Source organism: Molossus molossus, unplaced genomic scaffold, assembly GCF_014108415.1.
Source record: "Molossus molossus isolate mMolMol1 unplaced genomic scaffold, mMolMol1.p scaffold_m16_p_8, whole genome shotgun sequence".
In the NCBI taxonomy this organism is placed as follows: domain Eukaryota; kingdom Metazoa; phylum Chordata; class Mammalia; order Chiroptera; family Molossidae; genus Molossus; species Molossus molossus.
Genome location: NW_023425402.1, coordinates 111,506,361 through 111,527,780, shown reverse-complemented (window position 1 = coordinate 111,527,780; position 21,420 = coordinate 111,506,361). Strand labels below are relative to the sequence as shown.

The window sequence follows — 21,420 nt, the reverse complement described above, 5'->3', positions numbered from 1 at the left end:
CGGCCAATCCATGTTCTCTCTCATCAATGTTTCTCTCTCTCCCTCTCCCTTCCTCTCTAAAAAAATCAATAAAGAAAAAAATAAAAAACTGCAACTATATCCCTAAAACTCTCCACATGGACACAAGAGTCTGCATCCGGCCAGTGTGGCAGGAACACACGGGTCTCCTGGCTCAGGCGGTGACAGGTGCTCCTCTCCCCTTCTGGCAGGTCTCCATCCTCCGACTTTCAGAGCAAACGCCTCTGACCTCGGCCACCGAAACGCAGTACAGACTCCCGCACAGTCAGTGCCACGGCGAGCCCGAGCCCGAGCCCGAGCCCGAGCGGGATGGAATGAGCCAACTGAACTGTGCTGATGAGGCTGCACTCAGACCTGGAGACCCCACAGAGGGGTCAGTGCCTTCCAATGTCTCTTTCTGCCACAGTGAAAACACAACGGTTCCCTATTCCCTCGGCTCTGGGGCCAGAAGCCCCGAGTCCTGCGCAGGCAAGGACATCGGGACGGGCTGGCGTGGCAGAGTAAGGGATGGGAGGTGTGCGTTCGATAAAGGGAAAAGGTGCTCTTCTCGCTGCTCGTGACCACCTCCGGCCACGTGGCAAGCGTATCTGAGGTGCGCAAGAAACTGCCACTGCCTCAAGCAGCGCCAAGCAGAAATGAAAAGGAAGGCCAGGGGAAGACGAAGAGAAGAACGTGGGCCTCCAGGGCCCACTCAGAAAACACAGCACTGTTAACCACTCCGCTTGCCTGGGTTAGCGAGCACAGCGAGACGACATGCGCTGTCAGAGCCGATCTCCACAGAGCCAGAACTGGCCCACACCAGCCTCGTGACCGAGCGACTGCCTTCGAACATCTGGCTCAGCACACAAGAAACATGAGTATTGCCAACATGAACTTACACGTCATCCCCTTGGAAAGGTCTGTCGTCTTTGTCCGGTGCCTGTCTCATTGCCTCTTTTTCTCTCTTTTTCTTCTCCTTCTTTTCTTTCTTCGAGAGAGTTCTCTTGAAGTTCTGGATAACCCCTTCTCTCTCCTGCTTTTCAGGTCCATTGCTTTGAGCCTTCTGATAAAAGGAACACAGTCACACGCTGTCACTACGCAGAATCACATCAAGCTCATCTGCAGCGAGCCGGCCCGTCTCAGGCTGCAGCCCAGCGGAGCTCCCGCCAGGAGGGGGGCGGTGGTGCTCTGTCTTGGCTGGGCTGACAGTCACAAGAGTGCAGTCATCCAGTCTTAATGAATTACACACTCACTGTCTGCATTCCACTGTGTGTGAATTTTACCTCAATCCAAAACTGTACACAAGCAAGCAGGCAAACAAAACCCAAACCTAGTGAGAAAACTAGGGTGAGAATCATATAATCTGATTTTCAATAAATAAAAATCCAAATAATTTACATAAAGTAATTTTTTAAAATATATTTTAATTGATTTTTTTTGGAGAGAGAGGGAGAGAGAGACAGAAACATTGATCTGAGAGAGAAACATTGCTCGGCTGCCTCCTGCACGCCCCCTACTGGGGATCGAGCCTGCAACCCGGGCATGTGCCCTGGCTGGGAATCGAACTGGGACCTCTCAGTCCATGGGACACGCTCCATCCACTGAGCCACACTGCCTGGGCTACATAAAGTAATTTGCATAAAAGAAACCTAATGAAAATATGGAAGTAACTAAGCATTTAAATCATTATCTACTTTATAGATTTTTTAACTTCAAAAGAAATGTTAAAAGTAGCTGTAATAAATTGGCTTTTAATAAAGGAAAGCACAGCTTGTACAGAAACGTCTAATTTCTTTTTCAGATCTTGTTTGTTTGCTTGTTTGTTCTTAATTTATATATAACATGGCCTACCAGCAGATGACAGAAACAATTATTTTAAATATAATTTAATTGGTTGGCTGGTAGATCATCAAAAAAAATGAAAAGCAATGGTCACGACACTGGGGAGAAACCCGGCTCTGCTGCTGGACCTGCCGCCCCCACCGCCAGCTGCTGCGGCGCCGTCCTGACCGCACCAGGACACTGTGGCCACAGAACGGCACGCCGGCTGACCGAGGTGCAGAGATGAAATAAGACATGGGTGGGGAGACACACGCAGTCTCCAGTCCTACTTCTGGTAACACTCCCAACAGTCGCTGGAGCAGCTAACAGGTGAGGCCTGCGGCGCTGGCAGCCCGCACGGGGAACTCCTGTGGCCACACGCGGTGACAGCAGTCCCCCAACCTGCTGGGAGACACTGAGCAGATCTCCTCCTCGGCACTTGCTGCCACCCGCCAATGCTGACCCCCACGTGAGGTGACCCTGCCAGCAGAGAGCCGCAGTGTCCGCAGCCCCCACCCCAGAGGAGGCCGTGCGGGAGCAGCAGCCCAGGAGCCCTGCGCAGCCTGCCTACCGCCCGAGCGCACTTCAGAGCCACTGCTACATCTGTCACGTCTGGCACTGGCCACAGAAACCCAGGAAGTTCACTCAGTCCTGCCCTGACCACAGAATAGAAAAAGGGTTGCATCTGAAAGTTCACACATAAACAGGTTATCAAAGTTACTTTCCCTTCTGATCATGAAGACATTAGGACTTTATAATGGGGGAGAAACTGGAGCTATCACTTGAGCATGAACCTCTCAGCATCTGAAGTCTGCACAGCGTTTCTTTGGGAAAGTTACAAGCAGTGTTTGGGATTATTCTGTGAATCAGAGGATGAAACAGGGAGAAGCTGGGCTACTTTTAAACTGTTTCCTGGAAAAGGGGTAGAAGAGCACTTTAGGAAGAGAAGCCACAAAGAGGAGGAGCCCTGTAACCGGACCACAGTTGCCTGTGGACCTCGAGGGCTCCAGCCCAGAACGGCAGGCCCTACCTTAGCAGGGATGGCGTCGTTCTCATTCTTCAGAACAAATCTGCCCTCACGGTCGTCTTTGTTCCAATTCAGCTGCACAACTAGGGGCTTCTCGTCTATATCCAATCTTCTTTCTTCTTCAAAACATGAAAAGGACAAAAGTATGCTATGGTTATTCAGTGGCTCTCGTTACTACAACATCCCGATATGCATTTCACTGATAGACATAAAATACCTTGCCACCTCAAGTACTTGCTCAGACTTAAATATGTTAAAAATGTTAAGTGAGAGTTTTAAAAACTGATTCAGCATTTTGTTGCCACTGTATGTACACTTCCTGTATCTCGTGCTGACACGGACCAGGGACAACTTCCTCAGAGCATTAATATAACCGGGAAAACGAGACATACATGCGAACAGGGAGAAAAACACAGTCTACATACAGCACCTTGGCAGAAGCCTGTTTCTGTAAATAAAATGATCTCACGTGCAACAGAAAATAAGGGAATAATGCTCACACATCTCAGAAGCCCCAAGGCGCCATGAGACCCTCCCTCTCGTGCTATGTTGTGTGCTGTCCGCACCATGAGACCCTCCCTCTCGTGCTATGTTGCGTGCTGTCCACACCATGAGACCCTCCCTCTCGCGCTGTGACGTGCTGTCTGCACCATGAGACCCTCCCTCTCGTGCTATGTTGCGTGCTGTCCGCACCATGAGACCCTCCCTGTCGCGCTATGTGATGTGCTGTCCGCACCATGAGACCCTCCCTCTCGCGCTGTGACGTGCTGTCCGCACCATGAGACCCTCCCTGTCGCGCTATGTGATGTGCTGTCCGCACCATGAGACCCTCCCTCTCGCGCTGTGACGTGCTGTCCGCACCATGGGACCCTCCCTCTCATGCTATGTGACGTGCTGTCCGCACCATGAGACCCTCCCTCTCGCGCTGTGATGTGCTGTCTGCACCATGAGACCCTCCCTCTCGCGCTGTGACGTGCTGTCCGCACCATGAGACCCTCCCTCTTGTGCTATGTGACGTGCTGTCCGCACCATGAGACCCTCCCTCTTGTGCTATGTGACGTGCTGTCCGCACCATGGGACCCTCCCTCTCGTGCTATGTGATGTGCTGTCCGCACCATGAGACCCTCCCTCTCGCGCTGTGACGTGCTGTCCGCACCATGAGACCCTCCCTCTCGTGCTATGTGACGTGCTGTCCGCACCATGAGACTCTCCCTCTCGTGCTATGTGACGTGCTGTCCGCACCATGAGACCCTCCCTCTCGTGCTATGTGACGTGCTGTCCGCACCATGAGACCCTCCCTCTCGTGCTATGTGACGTGCTGTCCGCACCATGAGACCCTCCCTCTCGTGCTATGTGACGTGCTGTCCGCACCATGAGACCCTCCCTCTCGTGCTATGTGACGTGCTGTCCGCACCATGAGACCCTCCCTCTCGTGCTATGTGACGTGCTGTCCGCACCATGAGACCCTCCCTCTCGTGCTATGTGACGTGCTGTCCGCACCATGAGACCCTCCCTCTCGTGCTATGTGACGTGCTGTCCGCACCATGAGACCCTCCCTCTCGCGCTATGTGATGTGCTGTCCAGAAGTGGCGACGGCCCAGGTGGCACCTCTAGTATTAACAGTGAGTGCTCTTCTAACTGCACACCTGACCCTGTCTCCAAACTCACCGCCCTCAACCTTCACATCTGCTTCAACCACCAAGCTACACCCCTTTTCTCTGTTACGATCAACTGCTCAGTCTCCTGCACTCCTTCCTCCCTCATTAGAAACCTAACAAGCCTCCGGGCACACTGATCACTGATCGGGGCAACGATGCCCAGAGGGGCCTGGAGACTTCTACACAGCCTGACCAGCCATGAGAAGCCCACAATGGCAAAGACCAGCGGTGACTACGCGTGGGCTGTGCTACGTGAGGACGGAAAAGACAGGAGGCAGAATTTCCATGGCAGAGGACGCAAGACTTAACGGGACATTTAAAAGACAGACCGAGCCCTGGCCGGTTTGGCTCAGCGGTTAGAGCGTTGGTCTGCGGTCTGGAGAGACCCGGGTTCGGTTCCCGCTAAGGGCACGTACCTTGGTTGCAGTTTGTCCCTGGCCCTGGTTGGGTCGTGTGGGTGGCGACCACTCGATGTGTCCCTTTCACGTCGATGTTTTTCTCTCTCTCTCTCTCTCCCTCCCACGCTATCTGAACAAAATATCGAAAAAATGTCCTCGGGTGAGGATAAAAAAAAAAAGACAGACCGATACAGGCATTTGGTAAATAACATATGCAAACAGTCATGTTAATTATCAGCCTACAAGCATAACAATTTCTAAGTTATTCTATCAACTGAAAGCATAAGAAATGAAAATCAGAGAAATAGATCAATAAATCAAAAAGTTTGAAATTCCTGCTACAAACCAAAATTACCAAGATGTTCTCGTTATGAAATGTGTATGATAAAAACCCTCACACTGCATTTTTAGACACACACATGCCCTGCCACCACGTGCCATGCATCAGGGTCCCACACACCTGTGCACATGGCCGCATCTCCTGCCTTAGTGGTTTTCATACTTTTAAAAAAATCGCAGTCCTTCACAAAGGCACCCTAAAGGGTCACAGTGGAGTCTCCGGGGCCCAGGCACAGGCGGGTGCCAGGAGCTCAGCCCCCTGGAGCTCAGCCCCCTGGAGCTCACTGAGGAGCAGCTCTAGTCCCAAGGGAAAGCCCCGTCTGCCAGGCGCCCCCCCTGTGCGGGTGCCCTGGGTGTCGGTGGGCTTCCCGAGGTGCCGCACAGCAATGGGCATGGCCCGGGCCCAGGAGCAAGGCAGGACCCATGGACACATGCGCCCCCAAGGGGGTCACTGTGGTTCACAATGGAATGAGTTCAGTTTTCCCTCCATTTCATGCACGTTATTTTTCCAAACAGCCACAAAGTTGCTGGAGCATAAATACTAATTTGTCCAAATCTAGCTCCTCAACAAAATGAGGTGTTAGGGCCCTGGCTGGCTTGACTCAGCTGATAGAGCCTGAAGGGTTGTAGGTTCGATTACTGGTCAAGGGCCCATACCTAGGTTACAGGTTTGATCCTCAGCCCTGGTCAGGGTGATGCAGGAGGTAATCAGTGATGTGTCTCTTTCATATCAATGTTTCTCTCTCTCTCTTCCACTCTATGTAAAAATCAATGGAAAACATCTTCGAATGAGGATTGACCAAAAAAATATGAATACCTTTGGCCTAGGGGTGCTATTAAAAACTCCCAGACCCGGTCCTGGCCGATTTGGCTCAGAGGTTAGAGCATTGGCCTGCAGACCAAAGAATTGTGGGTTTGATTCCAGCCAAGGGCACGTACCTCAGTTGCGGTTCATCCCCGGCCCTGGTCATTAGGGTCGTGTGGGAGGCAACCAATTGATGTGTCCCTTTCACTTCGATGTCCCTCCGCCACTCTATCTGAAGATATTGGAGTAAATATCCTCAGGCGAGGATTCAAAAAACCTCCCTGATCGCTAAGGGCTCCTGGTCGAAGAGTCACCCACACGTGTGCCCTCACGTCTGAGCACAGGTGAGACCCTCAGCTGTGAGCGCCGAGGTGTGGCAAGACAGGGCCAGGCTGTCCTAGCCGCTCACTGGGGACAGACCATTTCCTTTCTCTTTATTAACCTCTAGGGTTTTCACCTCCATGCAAGTAGCATATGTTACCTTTTTATTAAAAGCAAATGCAATAAAGAAAATCTAAAGAAAAACAGTTAATTTTAAAAAATCAAAATCATTCTGCTTTTAGATTTCAAACCCCAATTTTGCATCACTTTTGCAAAGACTTCACTGGGTGTCTTCAAATGACAGCCCGTCCAATAGGACAGGCTGGCAGGGAGGCTGCCTTCCGCCCAGCCTCGGACACCGACCGCACGGAGGCTCCCCTGGCCTGCCAAGTGCAGTGCTGGTGTTTTTATGCAGGTGATACCACATGATCGCAGGAAAGTAATGAACAATTAGGTCCTAAATTGCATGCTACTGGGGAAAAGTGCTTGGTCATACTTGCATTCCACAATTACAAAAAAAGTTTGCCCAATTTCAAATTTACAAAGAAAGCTATACTTTTGAAGTAAAAAAATATATATGTATGTGTATATATTCAGAAGGATTTGTGGATAGAATTTAGCAAGTATTCAAATTAGGTTTGTGTTACATGTAATCCTTTCTTTGCTGCATTCATTAGTTTTTTTTTACAGGTGATTAAACACAAATTCTTAAGTCTCATAAATTTGTAAGTGTCTAATCAGTCACTGGGTAGATGTACAGAACATTCTCAGATACTTCGGATATCTAAACAGGAGAAATCACTACGCGAGAGCTTCCTCAAGACGCCGTCTCCCCAAACAGCGATGGAAATATGCTGTCCACGTCACAGGACATGACAGGGAGGCCGATGACTCAGCGCACACTGAACTGGTTATAATTAGCTGTGTTATCATATTCTACACACACGAGCCACAGAAACTGTTTCTCCGAAAGCAATGGCGCTGGTCTTCAGTATCTGCAGCCCCAGAGGTGAGGGGTGACCTTACTTGGGCAAGGCCATGTACCTTCCCTTTGGGGAAACAGCACACGGACAAGTGCTCTCATCCCACCTCCAATAGCACATGGGCAGGGCAGAGGCCCGGCCCAGACACGCAGAGGCTCCGCCGCCCTCCCTGCCCTCGGCCTCCCGGAGAAGCGGGCCCACGGGCAGGAAGCCGAGCTCACCGACCTCCACTGACGTGCACCTCGTACAGCGAGTACTTGGGAGCAGACAGCATGCGCATGTCGGGCCGGAACTTCTCGGCCAGTGTCTCGATGACGTCCTGAGTGGTGGCAGTGCTCGACACCCGGATACACTTTGTTGCAAAGTTTCCAGCAGCTTTATCTTGAAAATAAAACCTCATCACTCCATGGAACTCCAAATCCTAAAAGAAAACAAAATGATACGTTTTTGGAAAAACAACATTATGAAAAGTTCCGTTTTCTGTAACACCAATAAATGAAAAAGGCAATTCACCATTTTTTTAAATCCTTATCAGAGGACATGTTTTCTTGATTTTAGAGAGAGAGATAAACATCGGTTGGTTTCCTCTCATAAGCGCCCCGATGGGGGATCAAACCTTCGACCTGGGAATGTGCCCTGACTGGGAACCGAACCCGCCACCTCTGGTGTACAAGACGATGCCCCAACCAACTGAGCCACCTGGCCAGGGCAATGCACCACTTATTAAAAATGTTTCATTATCTGAAACATCTGAGACAGAAACTAAGAGACATGGGATTTTCGTCTTCAAACTGAGTCCTGTGACATGGGACAAGTTCTGTGGGTCCCTCGACCTCCCTCGTCTCGGGGAAGGTGGCGGCAGCGCAGCTGGCATTGGTGACAGCCAACCTTACTGACTGCTCAGCAAGTGCCAGGTTCGCTGCAGGTGCACTGTCTCAGCACATCCTCACAACAGCCCAGCTGAGCAGGCTCTACCGTGAACCCTGCTTCCAAGATGTGTCATTAAAACTCAGTCTCAGCGTCCTGCTCAAGCAGGTCTGTGCCAAGCCCAGCTGTAAGCCCCAGACCCGTGAACTCAGCCCAGCTGTCTGCCCTGAGCTCCATCCAGCTGACATGTCCAGCTGACAGCGAGGGGGAATGTCAGCCTCATTCCTGCCATGTGTGTGAATAAATGGAAACTCAACTTTTGCAGAATATAACTGTAACTAATTTTCAATATAAATGATTTGCTCCAAAATCACCAAACGCAATCTAGACTATTCTCAATACCTTACTTCTAGAGAAAGTAACAATGGAACTCCAGTCAAAAGGATATACTCTAAGGCAGGCTACAGCCCATGTATTATGCAATGTTCTTCCCATTGTGATTGTTTTCCTTTTTAATCAATTAAAATGCAGTTTATTTAGGTGGAGCTCGTGAGTTTCAGGTTCTTTGCTATATGACCAAGGACCCTAAGAGCCTGTATCCCACGGGCTGGGCATCTGTTCTCGTTTGCTGGGTCACCCCTCATCTGGGGATGAGAGGGAAGGGCCCCGAGTTCTAGCAGGGCCATTTCTAACTCCTGAGCCACTCTAGCACGGGCACAGACTCGCTGCTCTCCTCCCCCATCACACCAGTCCACCACGAGGTCCCTTCCACGCAGCCAGCCCCCCACTCTCCCTGCCTCTAGCACGGGCACAGACTCGCTGCTCTCCTCCCCCATCACACCAGTCCACCACGAGGTCCCTTCCACGCAGCCAGCCCCCCACTCTCCCTGCCTCTAGCACGGGCACAGACTCGCTGCTCTCCTCCCCCATCACACCGGTCCACCACGAGGTCCCTTCCACGCAGCCAGCCCCCCACTCTCCCTGCCTCTAGCATGGGCACAGACTCGCTGCTCTCCTCCCCCACCCCTTCCACGCAGCCAGCCCCCCACTCTCCCTGCCTCTAGCATGGGCACAGACTCGCTGCTCTCCTCCCCCACCCCTTCCACGCAGCCAGCCCCCCACTCTCCCTGCCTCTAGCACGGGCACAGACTCGCTGCTCTCCTCCCCCATCACACCGGTCCACCACGAGGTCCCTTCCACGCAGCCAGCCCCCCACTCTCCCTGCCTCTAGCATGGGCACAGACTCGCTGCTCTCCTCCCCCATCCCTTCCACGCAGCCAGCCCCCCACTCTCCCCAGCACAGCCGCCCCTCCTCACTCTCTCCTGTGGCCCCTGCTCTCGGATGTCAGTCCACCCACAGGGCCCCAAGCCTATCAGTTAAGCTTTTCTCTGCTTCCCCCATCCACTAGCTTGTTCTCTGCTGATAATTATGACCTAACAAGTGTTTGTTTGAAGAAAAATATGAAAAATGGGATATAAGAACGGGGCTAACTACATACACAACATGGACATCACATGAGAAATGAGACAGAGGCACACTGCAGTCCGGAGCTTGTTCTGCTTGCCTAGTCCCTGTCCGACCATTAGGCAGGTAACCCTCCCGTTTCCCACAGGCCCAGGAAAAACACAAGGAAAGTGAGCATGTGTGTTAGAAAAATGCCATGAATCCCAGACTCTGGGTTGAAACAGGGCCCTGGTCACAGGGTGAGATCAGAGAAAGCTTAATGAGTCAGCAAAACGGAAACTCCATTAGCAGGAGTCCTTCTCTGGTCTCTCCCAGTAATATACCTGCCTCTGTGCAGCCTGGGTCAGCTGCAAGGAAAGTGAAGCTGATCCCTGTTCAGTGTTCCTACCTGAGTCCCCTGGCAGCCTAAACCCTGCACGCAGCAGCACCGCAAGAGGCTCCTCCACTGCGAGGTGTGCGAGCCCCAGCTAGCAGCAGGGACAGCCGTGCGCTGTGCCAGGCCCTGCGGAGCCCGCTCTGGCACCGCTGCCCAGCGCTTCTCCACCCCATGCTCCCCGCCACTGCCCACCTCCTGCAGCCGGTCAAGTCCTCATTTCTGCTTTACTCACCACTCACTGCCTCCTCCAGAGGCCCCTGAAATAGCACTTTCAAAAACAAAAATTACTCACAAATTTACTCATGTACATTTACGTTTTATTGTGGGAGTCATATTTGTATCCCAAGACTCTGAGACTCTCACCACTACCACCCTGAAATCATCTTTTTATTACACGTAACAGTCTCAAATGTTAATTGGGAAAACTACCCTGGCTCCTCCCAAGGCTCAGCCTTATAGAGTAAGTTAAACCAAACGGCAAATTAGCCTCCAGGGAACTCAATCGTTTTGCCAAAAGACTAGTTTTACATCATTTGTGTTGAGAATGAAATAGCTATATATATCGACATGTCCCCAAAGACACGAAAGCACCAGTTTCTCTGAGAATTATCAAAAGACAATTCCAAACTACCCAATCTGAAAGCAATAGACACGTCGTGTGTCTGGGAGGCAATGGCAGGATCGGCGAGAACCCCAACGTGATAAGGCATCGACAGAGGCAGGCAGGGCAGCGGAGGCCACGTCCTCAACCACCCTCGGAGTTCCCAGGTGCGGACACTGCCCTCAGGGGGCCCCCCGGGTACAAACACTGCCCTCAGGGGGCCCCCCGGGTACGAACACTGCCCTCAGGGGGCCCCCGGGTACGAACACTGCCCTCAGGGGGCCCCCGGGTACGAACACTGCCCTCAGGGGGCCCCGGGTACAAACACTGCCCTCAGGGGGCCCCCGGGTACAAACACTGCCCTCAGGGGGCCCCCCGGGTACAAACACTGCCCTCAGGGGGCCCCCCGGGTACGAACACTGCCCTCAGGGGGCCCCCCGGGTACGAACACTGCCCTCAGGGGGGCCCCGGGTGCGGACACTGCCCTCAGGGGGCCCCCGGGTGCGGACACTCCCCGGACACTGCCCTCAGGGGGCCCCCAGGTGTGGACACTGCCCTCAGGGGGCCCCCGGGTGTGGACACTGCCCTCAAAGGGCCCCCGGGTACGGACACTGCCCTCAGGGGGGCCCCCAGGTGTGGACACTGCCCTCAGGGGGCCCCCGGGTGTGGACACTGCCCCCAGGGGGCCCCCGGGTGTGGACACTGCCCTCAGGGGGCCCCCGGGTACGGACACTGCCCTCAAAGGGCCCCCGGGTACGAACACTGCCCTCAGGGGGGCCCCGGGTACAAACACTGCCCTCAGGGGGGCCCCGGGTACAAACACTGCCCTCAGGGGGGCCCCGGGTGCGGACACTGCCCTCAGGGGGCCCCCGGGTGCGGACACTCCCCGGACACTGCCCTCAGGGGGCCCCCGGGTGCGGACACTCCCCGGACACTGCCCTCAGGGGGCCCCCGGGTGTGGACACTGCCCCCAGGGGGCCCCCGGGTGTGGACACTGCCCTCAGGGGGCCCCCGGGTGTGGACACTGCCCTCAAAGGGCCCCCGGGTACGGACACTGCCCTCAGGGGGGCCCCCAGGTGTGGACACTGCCCCCAGGGGGCCCCCGGGTGTGGACACTGCCCTCAGGGGCCCCCGGGTGTGGACACTGCCCCCAGGGGGCCCCCGGGTGTGGACACTGCCCTCAAAGGGCCCCCGGGTACGGACACTGCCCTCAGGGGGGCCCCCAGGTGTGGACACTGCCCCCAGGGGGCCCCTGGGTGTGGACACTGCCCCCAGGGGGCCCCCGGGTGTGGACACTGCCCTCAGGGAGCCCCCGGGTGTGGACACTGCCCTCAGGGAGCCCCGGGTGTGGACACTGCCCTCAGGGGGCCCCCGGGTGTGGACACTGCCCTCAGGGGGCCCCGGGTGCGGACACTGCCCTCAGGGAGCCCCCAGGTGTGGACACTGCCCTCAGGGGGCCCCGGGTGTGGACACTGCCCCCAGGGGGCCCCCGGGTGTGGACACTGCCCTCAGGGGGCCCCCCGGGTACGAACACTGCCCTCAGGGGGGCCCCCAGGTGTGGACACTGCCCTCAAAGGGCCCCCGGGTACGGACACTGCCCAGGGGGGCCCCCAGGTGTGGACACTGCCCCCAGGGGGCCCCCGGGTGTGGACACTGCCCCCAGGGGGCCCCCGGGTGTGGACACTGCCCTCAGGGAGCCCCGGGTGTGGACACTGCCCTCAGGGGGCCCCGGGTGTGGACACTGCCCTCAGGGGGCCCCCGGGTGTGGACACTGCCCTCAGGGGGCCCCGGGTGCGGACACTGCCCTCAGGGAGCCCCCAGGTGTGGACACTGCCCTCAGGGGGCCCCGGGTGTGGACACTGCCCCCAGGGGGCCCCCGGGTGTGGACACTGCCCTCAGGGGGCCCCCGGGTGTGGACACTGCCCTCAGGGGCCCCCGGGTGTGGACACTGCCCTCAGGGGGCCCCCGGGTGTGGACACTGCCCTCAGGGGGCCCCAGGTGTGGACACTCCCTTCACAGGTAAAAGGAGCCCGCGAACAGCGTCGCCACCGCTCACGGGCTTCAGCTCACATACAAGCTGAGACAAACTGAAAAAGAGTAACCCAAGGATAGCGTCCAACAAGCAACCGCTCTCTTGTCAACAGAGAACATTTCTACTCCCCTCCAGTAAACCTAAAGACAGCCCATAAAAGCTATCTTTGGTACGATTTCACTTGACTACATAAGTGTTTATTTTTATAAATAATTATCAGTTTAGTTTGCCTGATTACTGTAACATCTCTCAGGAATAGCTGAATATAGTTGTCCCTAGACTATTCCCTTAATATATTGACAAATTAGTATTCTGTTCAAATATTCAGCCAATCGTAAGTTTGGCTGGTGTGCTTTGATCAAATCCGAGGAGACTGATAAAATCAAGTTCCTCACCCTAAACACTGGGGGTGCGGTGGCCAAACCCAGACACAGTAAGTGCAGCTAACGTAGTGAAGCCTTCCGGCGCCAGACACTGAGGTCGGCCTCCGACTCCCACACGCGGCGGGCACTAGTGCATCCCTACCGAGCAAGGAGGAAGAGAGGTCCAAGCAGTAGGTGTCCTCGCTGCAGGCACACACGGGCACACGCACCGCCTTCACTGCCCCGGAACCGCAGATGTTCAACCTCCACACTCTGCTGCCTCCTCCTCAACAGCCACTCATCGTGTGAAGGGCGTTGGATACAATGTTTTTCTCTTTTTAGAATAGGGACAAGAGGAGTTCCAGAAGAAATAAGTGGAAGGATGAGTAAGAAAAAGAAGTCTGAAATTCAGAGAAGCCATGACCTGTCACGCCCGCCCACTTGGCCAGAACTGGCTTCAGATACTGCGTTCTGGAAGCTCAAGCTGGAGTTGGGAGCTCGGCCCTACTCCACACAGCGCCTGGTCATCTCTGAGCTTGTCCACTCCACACCATAGTGGACTCCCTGGGGTTGGCAGCAGGACAAAAATAAGCTGGCATTTCAATTAACAGCTTCGTCCCTGAGTTTAACATGATGGAGCTGGAATGTCCTCGAACAATAAGCATGTCTGGAAGAGTAAACATACAGGGTGTCCTCAGAACATGTACACAGGGTGTCGTAGATCCCATCACATTTTGAAAATAGAACATATATTAATAAACACTGGCTTTATAGTTACACGTCTTTTGTGTGTACATTTTCGAGACACCCTGTATTAGAGCATCCAGCCACCACCTGGCACCCAGCAGGTGCTCACACGCAGAGGCCTCTCCCCGGGCTCCTCACGACGGTGTGCGCTCCCATTGGTCCCCACCACGAGGCTGCGCAGAGAAAGCAGTCCAGAACAGAATCCGAGTCTCCCCCATCGGCCCCACCATGAGGCTGCACGCAGAGAAAGCAGTCCAGAACAGAATCCGAGTCTCCCCATCGGTCCCCACCACGAGGCTGCGCAGAGAAAGCAGTCCAGAACAGAATCCGAGTCTCCCCCATCGGTCCCCACCATGAGGCTGCACGCAGAGAAAGCAGTCCAGAACAGAATCCGAGTCTCCCCATCGGTCCCCACCGCGAGGCTGCGCAGAGAAAGCAGTCCAGAACAGAATCCGAGTCTCCCCATCGTTCCCCACCACGAGGATGCGCAGAGAAAGCAGTCCAGAACAGAATCCGAGTCTCCCCATCGGTCCCCACCGCGAGGCTGCGCAGAGAAAGCAGTCCAGAACAGAATCCGAGTCTCCCCATCGTTCCCCACCACGAGGATGCGCAGAGAAAGCAGTCCAGAACAGAATCCGAGTCTCCCCATCGTTCCCCACCACGAGGCTGCGCAGAGAAAGCAGTCCAGAACAGAATCCGAGTCTCCCCATCGTTCCCCACCACGAGGCTGCGCAGAGAAAGCAGTCCAGAACAGAATCCGAGTCTCCCCATCGGTCCCCACCGCGAGGCTGCACGCAGAGAAAGCAGTCCAGAACAGAATCCGAGTCTCCCCATCGGTCCCCACCACGAGGCTGCGCAGAGAAAGCAGTCCAGAACAGAATCCGAGTCTCCCCATCGTTCCCCACCACGAGGCTGCGCAGAGAAAGCAGTCCAGAACAGAATCCGAGTCTCCCCATCGGTCCCCACCACGAGGCTGCGCAGAGAAAGCGGTCCAGAACAGAATCCGAGTCTCCCCATCGTTCCCCACCACGAGGCTGCGCAGAGAAAGCAGTCCAGAACAGAATCCGAGTCTCCCCATCGGTCCCCACCGCCAGGCTGCGCAGAGAAAGCAGTCCAGAACAGAATCCGAGTCTCCCCATCGGTCCCCACCACGAGGCTGCGCAGAGAAAGCGGTCCAGAACAGAATCCGAGTCTCCCCATCGGTCCCCACCGCCAGGCTGCGCAGAGAAAGCGGTCCAGAACAGAATCCGAGTCTCCCCATCGGTCCCCACCGCGAGGCTGCGCAGAGAAAGCAGTCCAGAACAGAATCCGAGTCTCCCCATCGTTCCCCACCACGAGGCTGCGCAGAGAAAGCAGTCCAGAACAGAATCCGAGTCTCCCCATCGGTCCCCACCGCCAGGCTGCGCAGAGAAAGCGGTCCAGAACAGAATCCGAGTCTCCCCATCGGTCCCCACCGCGAGGCTGCACGCAGAGAAAGCAGTCCAGAACAGAATCCGAGTCTCCCCATCGGTCCCCACCACGAGGCTGCGCAGAGAAAGCAGTCCAGAACAGAATCCGAGTCTCCCCATCGGTCCCCACCGCCAGGCTGCGCAGAGAAAGCAGTCCAGAACAGAATCCGAGTCTCCCCATCGGTCCCCACCGCCAGGCTGCGCAGAGAAAGCGGTCCAGAACAGAATCCGAGTCTCCCCATCGGTCCCCACCGCCAGGCTGCGCAGAGAAAGCAGTCCAGAACAGAATCCGAGTCTCCCCATCGGTCCCCACTGCCAGGCTGCGCAGAGAAAGCAGTCCAGAACAGAATCCGAGTCTCCCAGAACCGGCTGTCTGATTGCAACTGGTAAGAACTCTAAAAACAAAGCTATACTTTTCTAGAAACAGCCATGAGGTCTCGATGACAGGGCTAATATTTGATAGTGTTGTAGCCAACAGTTATAATTTCACAAAGACAAATGTTTCCTTAAAAACAAGCAGTCCCTCCTCAGTGCGGTAACAAACTGCCCACAGACAGTGCGCGGTGGAGCGTGGCGGTGGAGCGTGGCGCAGGCCCTGCAGACCTCCAGGAAGCGCAGCTGCGGCACAGCCTGAGGAAGGCCCGCGGGGCAGGTGGAGGGCGGCTGCCTGCCCTCCATCAGAACAGGGCTCCGGGTGCTCACAGCAGGGACTCAACCAAAGGAGGGAGCAGGCAATACCACATCACCTGCTTCCTTTCTTTACCGTCTATTTTCCTCACGGGACAACAAGTTTCTTTTTTCCCTAAACTTATATATTTACCTTTGCATAAGCTTTTCCCTGAGAAACACAGTCACCAGTGATTATTACAACAGAAATGGAACACTTCTTGGGGTTGATTTAATGACAACTTTCAATGTTTATCATAAAGAATACAACAGGCCAAAGGAAAAAAACCCACAGGACAGAAGACTCTATTACGAAATTACTAGAAAGCCAATGCAAGAAGCAAAAAATTAAAAATGGAGATTTTCTTTGTGCTTCATCAGTATCTCATGAAGTAATGAAACTGGTCACCATGGGCCTTCACACCCACTCGAGGAGAAACTCTCTAAGGCAATCCGTCTCCTGAGCTCGAGCGGGTCAGGAACATCTGTTCTGAGCCTAAAGAGGCCACCGAGTCCAATTCACTGTTCTTCTCACCGTGGTCAGCACTTCCTGGAAATCCACTCCCTAGCCTGGAGCACACCGATGCGAACTTCAGACAGGTAACCGCCATTCCCACTCCACCAAAGGACAGCTGTCAACAGGGCGGACCTCTTCTTTACACACGTGCGCTCACGCACACATACACGCACACGCGCACACACAGGTTACTAGTACATAAACCACCGACCAGACAACAGCCATTTGACTCTCTTTAAAAAAAAAAAAAAAGAAAGAAAGAAATAACTTCTGAGTGTTAATAGAGTAGCAGAAGAAATACCTAAATATGGGTGTTTGGAATCTTTGTATAAACACTATTTTTTAAACACTAGTAAGTACTTTAAGAATACTCTTTAAAATTATATGTAATTTATTATCTAAAACGTGTACAGAAAAAAATAGTATTTCTGAAAGCTTAAAAAAAATAACAACTGTCAAATATCTTCACCAGGCTAAGGCTTACTTTTCCCATAATGTTCATTCCCAAGGGACTTTTCCCAACTCTTTCCCCTACTCCCCATTTCTATAGGTTGAGAGTTCCTATAAACTATTTTTCTTAAAATTTATTTATTTTAATTTATAGTTGACATACAATATTGTTTCAGTTAAGTGTACAACAGTGACTCAACATTTATATATACCGTGTTCTAACAGCACTAATTACATTACCTTATAAACATCTGATTTCCAAACTATGAAAGAGTTTTCTGTAAAAAATAAAATAAGTGAATTTGCTTTGTATGGAATACTTTATCAGATAACTAGTGTAGAGATTCAGAGCTCCGCCCGGCCAGTGTGGCTCAGTGGACTGAGCAGCATCCCATGGACTGAGAGGTCCCAGTTCGATTCCCAGCCAGGGCACATGCCCAGGTTGTGGGCTCAATCCCCAGTAGGGGGCGTGCAGGAGGCAGCCAATGGATGTTTCTCACCTGGGAGTTTCTATCTCTGTTTCCCTTCCTCTCTCTCTTAAAAAAAATCAATAAAAACATATTAAAAAAAAAATACAAAGCATTACAAAAGGAACAATTCCACTAAAGCATAATTATTACAATATTAAAACTTGATATAGTAATATAAGTGCTCTTATCAACATATTAAACAAGATCTAGAATTGGTTCACACAACTCTAACAATGAAATAGATATGAGTATGAACTCGTAAGTGGTAAAAATGCTAAATTTCAGCTAGAAGTTAATAAAAGTTTATTTACTGAAAATAAAGGTGTAATAATTTTCTCATCCATGTGCAAAGACCCCACAAAATCTGTTACCAGACCTGGAGTTAAGCCCCCCCACCCCCACCCCGTACAACCTCCAGGGATGCTGAACCCACCATCCCACTGAACAAACAATGTATCCTTTCTCCAGGCAGCTCGGCAGTTAGAAAGTACTGCCTCCCACAAAAACAAAATTCATTTCATACAGCTTTACCAACTGGGCTTAATTTTACTCATTGGTATCATTTAGACCTATATTCAAACTGTGGCTTATGATCATTTTATTCCAAGTTATTAATGAAGTGGAGTAGAGAGATATGGATTTCTGCTAGGTACAGGACACCCTGGGTAAGGAAACAGGACAAGAACTGGCTCATGGAATTTAATTTCATGTACACATGGAAGTTACTTCTGTATACACCCTGGGCTACAAGGTAAAAGGTGATTCTTTCCTTACTGTGGATCTCAGTTAAACCAGGTCAGACTTGGTACAATCTCTCATCCTCAGCACTCGGACAACTGGACTGGAGAATTCTTTGTTGTGAGAGCTGAGGGATGCCCGGAACATCCCCTGCCTCTGTACACTGGATGCCAGTAGCATCCACCCAGTTGTGACAACCAAAAGTGCCTCTGGACGCAACTGTCCTGGGGGAGGGCCAGGGGTCCAAACCAGGTCTAGCACCTCTTCAGAATACCATCCTAACTCTAGCTAGTTCTTTCAACATGATTCGAAACCCGCCTGCTTTTTGTTCTCTTCTCTCGTGCACACATGCCTGTTCTATCCTCCCAGCCTGAGACAGTTTTCAGAATTAATCACAAAATCCAGTGACCAGCTTCGAGTCTACTGCTAATTCCAATACTATACCTGTAATTAATGCAATTTAAAATTATATTCGCTTTTTGGTGACCACTTAATATTGTTGATTCAAACTAGGTTCCAGTAAAATTGAAATTCTTGAGCTATTTGCACATCAGTCCACCAAATAACACCACTTGTCAGCGGGGCACTACCCTTTAAACAACAGCCTCTGAGTACAACTAACTGATCGACTGCTTCCTAATCATTCTAATTGTGCTTCAATCCAGCCTTTAAACACAGAATATGATGCAAGACATTGCTGAATTCCTTGATAAAGTCCACATACGTTATAGCTAATCCACTTGCTTGATCTACAAACCTGGAAACCTTCCAACACACACAATGACGTCACTGCTATCCACTGAGCTGTGCCGGTGCTATGAATGGAATTGCACAGCATCCACCCCAAAACAGTTCCCTTTCCAGTCTCACCGCAAAGAGAGCGAGAACCTGCCTTGAAACCCGAAGCTCACCGGCCAGCAGTGTCAGCACAGACAGGCTGCCCTGCTGCTAAAGCAGTGAAGGCCGCACGAACGGTGCAGGCTGCCACAGCTCCGCCTCCCACTGGGCTCCTACCCACGCCACAGGGCACACGCTGCACCACTTAGCAAGCATCCTGGTCAAACAGCTGGACCTGAGTCCAAACAAGGCTTTGAAGCCACCGAAACAAGTCAAACATCACCACCACCACCTCTGGGGGGAAGGCGCGCCCAGAACGGGGACGCTGCACAAGAAAAGCGAGTCAGGTTTTCCCGGCAAGTCTATGACAGGAAATAAAAAGGGTGAGCGAGGGGCAAGATTAAAAATGACACAAGAGAACAAAATACAACGTGTGAACCTTGTTTGGATCCTGATTCAAATACATTAACTGTAAAAATACATTTTTGAAAGAAAGAGGGAAATATGAGTAAGGGCTACATATTACATAATAACAGGACTATGGTTAATTTGTTGTAGAATTACTGCATTCTTGTTAGATTTTTTGAGATGCATAGTAAGGTAGAGGAGAAATAACATGTTAGTTTTCAGCTTTTGCTTTAAAACAGTTTAGCTAAAACAACAAAAAACAGCCCTGGCCGGTTTGGCTCAGCGGTTAGATCAGCCTGCAGTCCAGAGAGACCCGGGTTCGGTTCCCACTAAGGCATGTACCTCGGTTGCAGTTTGTCCCCGGCCCTCATTGGGTTGTGCAGGTAGCAACCACTCGATGTGTCCCTTTCACGTCGATGTTTCTCTCTCTCTCGCCCTCCCACTCTAGCTGAACAAAAAATGGAAAAATGTCCTCAGGTGAGGATAAAAAAAAATAATAAGTAAATAAATAAAACAACAAAAAATAATAAATTAAGAATAAAAAACTTTGAAAATTATTTCTGGGGATGGTTTATATAAGTGAGTTTCATCTATGTTTGAAAATTTTCTTATTAAAAATGTTTGAAGTGAAAATAATCACATTACAATTACAAACTAAGTATTATTCAATATAAAATAAACCTATTTTCATAATAATTCCGATGCTCCAGAAAAAAATTCCAGAAACTTGGCCCGTGGACAGATAAGGAGTGAGCACAGAAGCCCAGGCTCTGGCTCGCACGAGCAAGCAGCAAGGGTGTGAGGGGCAGAGACAGGGAGGCGGGACCTTGGAAATGGCCACAATTCGTTACAATCTCCTGCGGCTGTGAGCAAGACATCAGAGTTCTCTCATTTCCTGTCTATAAAACGAGAGGCTACTATTTATTTCCCGGGGTCTGTGGTTACTACGTTGTTCCTGTTATATAAAAGCCTCACCACAACTAAGGCACTTGATGACAAAGGTCACTTCCCGCCTGCAAGTTCTCAAGTGCTCACACTTCAGAAGGGCTTGTTTGAAAGGTACAACCCTATCTCTAGCAAAGAAAATACAAAAGCAAAAAACAACCAAGCATATACTAAAAGTACAGGTACTTATGTATGTGAAAAATGCAAAATATCAAGCTTTGTAGAAAAAATGACACTGCACATTTATAACTTTATTTTTGAAATATAACCATGTCCAAAAGTTCAAAGCATTCCAATGATCTGACTGACCAAATCAAGATATATAAAAATGCTAAATGCCTTCTTGTTCAAAGGAAATAACCATGTTCCTGAATTTAGCCCCAATCTTAGAATAATCAAAAGCAAATCCAAGGAATAAAATGAAAAACTCGCTTTTATAACCTGCTTCTTAAATCTGCACTGAGATTCTCCTTTAAATATATAAAATATTAAAAAGAAGTTTCTAAAACAGAACAAGTCTCTAAGGTTGAACAAGGATAATGTACCACACCCTGTGTGCACAAACTAATAGCTACCTAGTGACTGTGCTCACAGAGACTTTCCCGTCAAAGTAAACACTCAAACCATGTCAGCTGATTAAAAGAAGCTTCCTACATTCAAAATGCTTTCATTTATATTTTTGAGCATACCAAAAATTTAATTCACAGTACTCAAACCTATTTTGATTTAAAAAATAAGATTCTAGGAACTTGTCTAAATTAAAAATATCTTCAAATCTCTACTACAGGCCTACATTAGCAAACAAATAGAAGTGGATTTAAGACGAGCAGTTTTTCCAGTCCTCTTATATCCTAAGGCTTTTCATGTCTTACACAAGACACTTGAGGGGGCTGGGACAGGATGGACAGAAGAAACGGAAGCAAAGATTTGGACAGAGGGCACAACAGCAGCGGTACAAGCAGCACTGCCTCCTCACTGGGATTTCACAAACTGAACAAAACATGGTTCAGCCCTGGCCAGGGGGTTCAACTGGTTGGAGTGTCGTCCCGCACACCAAAAAGCTGCAGGTTTGACTGCTGGTCAGGGCATGCACCTAGGCTGTGGATTTGATCCCCAGTCGGGAGTACAGGAGGCAATCAATC

The 21,420-nt window shown here is 51.4% G+C and overlaps 1 protein-coding gene across 13 annotated transcripts in view; it reads right to left on the bottom strand.

Moving 5' to 3' along the window:
• The window catches only part of AFDN (afadin, adherens junction formation factor), a 137,004-nt gene that overhangs the window by 93,279 nt on the left and 22,305 nt on the right, over positions 1–21,420 (bottom strand). For 6 of the 13 annotated variants that reach the window (XM_036248291.1, XM_036248283.1, XM_036248284.1 and 3 more), the window contains exons 2-4: positions 7,575–7,770; positions 2,849–2,961; positions 897–1,060 (exon numbers count right to left, since the gene is read on the bottom strand). In XM_036248291.1, the coding sequence (XP_036104184.1) occupies positions 897–1,060; positions 2,849–2,961; positions 7,575–7,770 (473 nt within the window). Of the gene's footprint in view, positions 1–896; positions 1,061–2,848; positions 2,965–7,574; positions 7,771–21,420 lie in introns of all 13 variants that reach the window. The other 7 variants (XM_036248293.1, XM_036248287.1, XM_036248289.1 and 4 more) reach the window with 2 other exon arrangements.